The sequence below is a fragment of the Sardina pilchardus genome, chromosome 8 (assembly GCF_963854185.1).
Source record: "Sardina pilchardus chromosome 8, fSarPil1.1, whole genome shotgun sequence".
Classification (NCBI taxonomy): Eukaryota; Metazoa; Chordata; class Actinopteri; order Clupeiformes; family Clupeidae; genus Sardina; species Sardina pilchardus.
In genome coordinates, this window is record NC_085001.1 from 714858 (window position 1) to 720898 (window position 6041).

General features: G+C 44.2%; 1 protein-coding gene across 2 annotated transcripts; it reads left to right on the plus strand.

Moving 5' to 3' along the window:
• The first annotated feature begins 1005 nt into the window (after positions 1–1005).
• LOC134088347 (chemerin-like receptor 1) lies at positions 1006–5034 on the plus strand. 2 transcript variants are annotated; one of them, XR_009939962.1, is made up of 3 exons: positions 1006–1152; positions 2132–3760; positions 4093–5034. XR_009939962.1 is itself a non-coding variant. In XM_062542265.1 (2 exons), the coding sequence occupies exon 2, from the start codon at positions 2143–2145 to the stop codon at positions 3193–3195; it is 1053 nt and encodes a 350-aa protein (XP_062398249.1). In that variant the 5' UTR covers positions 1006–1152; positions 2132–2142; the 3' UTR covers positions 3196–5034. The 2 variants fall into 2 exon arrangements, 1 of the variants encoding a protein (XP_062398249.1); XM_062542265.1 differs by having other exon boundaries at positions 2132–5034.
• The last annotated feature ends 1007 nt before the right edge of the window (positions 5035–6041 follow it).

The following is a 6041-nucleotide window of genomic DNA, read 5'->3' on the forward strand; positions in this document are numbered from 1 at the left end:
GTTACTGCTGGGCTCCGCGCAAAAGACCATTCACTTACAGCGCGCCGCGGTCAAAGTTCAATTATTTCAACTTTGACCGCGGTACGCGCAACAGCGGCAAAGCGGCAAAATGCCGCTTTTGCGCTCTCAACCCATTGAAATGAATGGGTTTCATAGCGCATGCCGCCTGTAATCTGATCGGGCCTTCATGCAGCGCAGCGTTAGTTCAGGCAGCTCACGGAGTCGCGCCAGCTTCCCTGGATGGCCCAGCTGACCGTCAATCTAACCGCTCAGCTGATTGGCCAGCTGATTGGCCAGCTGATTGGCCAGGCCCTGCTGTCATAGGCAGCAATCATTCAGAGTGCTTATTTAAACGGCCTTCGCCAATCTGCTGCCATCTGCTTTTCAGCAACTTTGCCACCCACCTCCTCCCCTTAACCCCCTCATACTTCTGACTTATCAATGTTGTGTCATTGATGTTTGTTCTGTTCTGTACCCCATGGGGGGTTTATTGCTGCTCTCCCTGCCGTGGGCTTTCCATGTTCGAACATGGAAGGGCAGGGGGCCCCCAGAACAGAGCATACCGCCAAAAATGTATTTCATGCATTAGTAAATAAAACTATTTACTTGACTATTTCAAAGTGGTCCTGACTGAAACAGCATTGTACTAAGAAGAGGTTAGACTAAGAGGACTGGGGGGGTGAGTGGAGAGAAGAGGTTAGACTAAGAGGAGGGTGCTGAGTGGAGAGAAGAGGTTAGACTAAGAGGACTGGGGGGTGCTGAGTGGAGAGAAGAGGTTAGACTAAGTGGACTGGAGGGGTGAGAGAAGAGGTTAGACTAAGTGGACTGGGGTGCTGAGTGGAGAGAAGAGGTTAGACTAAGAGGAGGGTGCTGAGTTAGACTAAGAGGAGGGCGATGAGTGGAGAGAAGAGGTTAGACTAAGAGGACTGGGGGGGCTGAGTGGAGAGAAGAGGTTAGACTAAGAGGACTGGGGGTGGCGGTGAGAGGAGAGCGTGCCAGATCAGGGGTTAAATGGGGAAGTAGCCACAGTGAGAGTAGAATGTGCAGCTGAGATCACAAGTGTCATGGGTTACTAAAAACAAACAGGATGTCCACATTAGAAACGCTGTGAACAGCAGGGTTGTGCCCACAGCAAAGAGGTCTGTGGCGAAGGTAAGAGACCACTTTTCAAATAGTTCTATTCACTTCTGTTTCATCTATTCACACATAATATTGTACAATAATGATATTCATTATCCATATCAAGGAATTCAATCTCTGCTAAGCATTAGGAAAAGGTCAGTGTTAGATTTAAACAGTGTTAAAAGTGTTCAGTGTACCGTGTTAAAAGTGTTAAGTGTAAAGTGTTAAAAGTGTCTAGTGCAGTGTTAAAAGTGTTCAGTGTGTGTACCATGTTAAAAGTGTTCAGTGTGTGTACCAGGTTAAAAGGGTTTAGTTTAGTGTTAAAAGACCACTGCAGTGTTCCGGCAGTGGGCACATTAGATACTGAACATCTCAGCATGACTGTAATGGACAGTAGAATGATCACTTTGCAAATACACACACTATTACCTCTGTGTGAGATCTTTGGGGCTTGCCAATTTTTTCAAACAATGGCGCCACAATTTTAAAATATTTCGAATGTACTGATGTGCTCCATGGCCTTCATTTAAGTATTCATTCTGGAGAACTCAGCGCCCAGTCCAGTTTAGATTAAAGTGTTGAAGTGTCTTATCTAAGGCCGTGTTCAGACTAGGCTTCTTTTCTAAAGCTGCCAGCGTCCGATTTACATCATAATCCTATGAAGTAGTTTTACATTCTAATCCTATGGAGTAGATTTACATTATAATTCTATGGAGTAGTTATTCCAATCCTATGGAGTAGATTTACATTCTAATCCTGTCGAGTAGACTACTTTCTAAAAAGACCTCGGCTTCCTTTAAAACGCTACTGTGGGCATGTTTTTTTGACATCTAACGATCACAAACGGCTACCCAAAAAAACACTTTCAGTTTATTTTTGGAACAAAAGGTTTTTGTGTTTTTTTTAAAGTGTTCTGCACAACTTCTCATGTCAGAAAAAGAACTGAATGTCTGAACGTACCCTAACAAGTGTATCTTCCCCAAATAATTATTTCTTAATATCTTTGTAGGCTATGCCAAAATGGATATTGAGTTTGATTACAATGCAGAATTAGACTATCCCGACTATGACAATTACTCTACTGACAATCAAACAGCGGGGGAAGAGCATTCCATGAAATCCCAATCGACCTGCTTCACAGAGGCAGCTTGTATCACCCTTGTGGTGATCAATGGCGTTATTTTTGTCTTTGGTGTCCTTGGAAACGGAATAGTGATTTGGATCGCCGGCCTCAAGATGAAGAAAACCATCAACACCACCTGGTACCTGAGCCTGGCAGTGTCTGACTTCCTTGTCTGCGCAATCCACCCCTTCAACATCGCTCACCTGGCTCTGCAGGACTGGGTGTTTGGCCTCTTCCTGTGCAAGTTCACCTCCTTCATGATGTTCGTCAACATGTTCAGCAGCATCTTCCTGCTGCTCTTCATCAGTGTGGACCGCTGCGTTGCCGTGGTGTTCCCCGTGTGGGCCCAGAACCACCGGACCGTCCGAACCGCGTCCGTCGCCGTCCTTCTGGCCTGGCTGCTCTCGGTGGTTCTCAGCATTCCCTCCATCATATTCCGGAATGTCAAGCACCATATGGGCAAGAGCCACTGCTTCAACAACTACGGGGCCGACCCACACAGCCACGCCGCCATCGCCGTCAGCCGCTTTGTCTCTGGCTTCGTTGTGCCTTTCGTCGTCATCATCGTCTGCTACTCCGTAATCACCCTCAGACTCATGGGCAGCCTGATCAAGAGGTCGTCCAAGCCCCTGAAGGTCATGACGGCGCTCATCGTCACCTTCTTCATCTGCTGGCTGCCCTACCATGTCTTCATCCTGCTGGAGCTCCACCACGGGGCCCACGTCCAGCAGCACCTTGTGCACGGGCTGCAGTTTGGCACGCTGCTCGCACTAGCCAACAGCTGCCTCAACCCCGTGCTCTACGTCTTCATGGGCAACGACTTCCGGAGGAAGTTCAGGAGCTCTCTGCTGTCCAAAATGGAGAACGCCATGGGAGAGGACGCTCGCACCACCAGTCGCTTCCTGTCACGCTCCAGCTCAGTGGACACAAGGGCTTCCACTCATATCTAAACATCTGCAGGTTCCCTTTTCTCTCTGCTGCTCATAATAAACATTTTCATGAACAGATGACAATCTAGACTGTCAGTAGATGTCCACAAGGTTCCCTATTTGCACTTCTCTTTGTACTTTCACTTCCACTGAGATTCTTGCCAGGTCTTGTCATTTCATGTCTTATCAGAAATTTGTTCAGCTGAAGAAAATTTTGAGCCATCCAAGTGTTGATTTGTTCTATACACTGACATAGAGATTCAAGGGGACCATAGTCTTTTGGTGACAGAGCTAAGTGAATTTGTGTGTCATCTGCATAGCTATGATATGAAATCAAATTATTTTGGATGATTTGTCCAAGTGGGAGCATATAGAGGTTGAATAATAGTGGCCCCAAGATCGACCCCTGGGGTACACCACAGGTCAAGGATGTTGGTGTTGAGGTACAGTTGCCGATGGCAACAAAGAAGCTCCTCTCTTGTAGATATGATTTGAGCCAGTTTAGAACTATGCCTGTAAATCCAACCCAGTGTTCTAGTCTGTGTAGTAAAATATTGTGATCAACAGTGTCAAATGCTGCGCTAAGGTAGCCTGGGTTTTCCCATACTGCCTTGCGCGGTCATTTCAATCCCGCTGCTAAGCCAGTCTGGAAACTAACGCCCAAATGTTCGCCTGATGTTGGCGAACCAATCACAGAACATCCGAGAAGTTTCCGTTGCCTTCTTGCGTCTACATTCGACGCCAAAGGATTTACGGCAGCCCTTAGCGTTGCATACGAACGAGTTGGGTATTTGATAGACATCCGTGGCGCCCAATGAACGGATCTGGGCATTTTTTCAAATACGAGAAAATGAACGTCTGGTTGCCAGACCACGTCTCATTTGAGAAGTGGTAGGCGTTAGCCAGGCTAGCGCTAAGGTCCAGTAGCACTAGGACTGATGTTTTACCAGAATCTGTGTTGAGACGTATATCATTGAAAACCTTAATGAGAGCTGTTTCAGTGCTATGATTTGCCCGAAAACCAGACTGAAAGTAATCAAAATACCCATTTGATGTTAGGAAGGTGGTTAGTTGATTAAAGACTACTTTTTCAATAATTTTGCCAATAAACGGTAGATTGGATATGGGCCTGTAATTGTTTAACATGGAGGCATCCAGGTTATTCTTCTTGAGCAGTGGCTTTACAACAGATGTTTTTAGTGACATAGGAAAAGTGCCAGACAGCAGTTATGTATTTACAATGTGAAGGACATCCGAGGCTATAAGGTGAAAAACAGAAATGTGTAGGCAGAGTGTCTAAGCCACATGTGGTGGAGCTGAGATTCTGTACTGTTTTTTCAAGTGTTTCATGGTCTATCAAGTTGAACTCTGACATCAAGTTAAGCTTCCCTCTATTTGTAGCTGGAAGTTCCAGGTGTTGAATTTGTATTGTAGTAGATATGTTGAGTCGAATTTTGTCAATTTTACCTTTAAAAAAAGATGAAAACTCATTGCATTTATTAGTTGAGAGAAGTTTGTGTGCTAATTGTGGGGGAGGATTTGTTAACTTATCGACAGTGGAAAATAAAACACGAGTGTTATTTGAACTCCTACTGATGATGTTAGAAAAGAAAGATTGTCTTGCTTTGCATATTTCAGAGTTATATGTGCGGAGCATGTCTTTTTGGATGTCATAGTGGATCTAAAGTTTGTATTTACGCCATTTTCTTTCAGTCTTCCTACACTATCTTTTTAGGAGTTTAACCTCTGGATTTTGCTTCCATGGTTCTTTCTGTTTGTCCTTAATTTTCTTGGATTTTAAGGGAGCAATGCCATCTATAATGTTTGCCATTTTTGCATTAAAGTGATCCAATAAGTCTTCTACTGAGTCTGACAAATAACTTGATGTCTGTGAGAGTGCTTGCTCAAAAAGAACACTTGTCTTATCATTTATGATTCTCCTTTTTACCAACATAGATCTATCTATCTATCTATCTATCATAGATCTGTTCTGACTGTGTCCTACTCTCAGTGCCCTCACTAGAGCCGATTGAGTGCAACAACTACCAACATAGTCATCTTCTCTAGACGCTCTACTCTCAGCCACAGATGAGACTACCAAACAAACTCAATAATAATGTGTTAAAATATCTAATATTCTGAATATTCTGCTTAAAATATTCATATCTGCTTGCAAATATAATAATTTGAGGGGTACTGAAAGCCTATCAACATTGTTTGTATTCCAAGACAGTATTACCATCACATAGCAACATTTCAGGAAATAATCTAATGAAACATAATTTCCAAACCCTCACCCCCATTGTGCTGCACCATTTACGCATGCTCACACTGTGTTTTTTGCAATGGCTCTCTGATGTCACTTCCTGTCAACACGTACATACTGTACTGGGTACAGGCGCGGGTGTGTCAGCACAAATGCAAGAAGTAAGGCCACTTCCTGTGTATTGTACTAACCCTTTCCGTCAGATTCTGCACTTTGTACATTAGTAAATTCGAGACTTGTAAAAGTGTTCACAGGATTGTTATTTTGTATTTTGTGCTCGGACATTTTAAATTTGCACTCGGAAATGTGAATTTGTTTCGCACTTTTGCACACGGCCAATGTATGAATGTGTCAGGGCCGGTCAGGCCAGGTGAGATACTGTGGAACCAGAGAATGTCTAATAAGGGGAGAACGACCACTCGCTGAATACTTCCGCATGGTACTGCAACTAGAGGGCGATCGCGAGCAAGTGGAGAATGAATGGAGGTGAATGGAGTTTCTCCTAAAATCCACTTTTCTCTGGATATAATCTTTTATGTAGAAATCGGAATATTGCATGTGAAAGGGGGGTCAAGGAAAATACACACGGCTGAGTATTAGA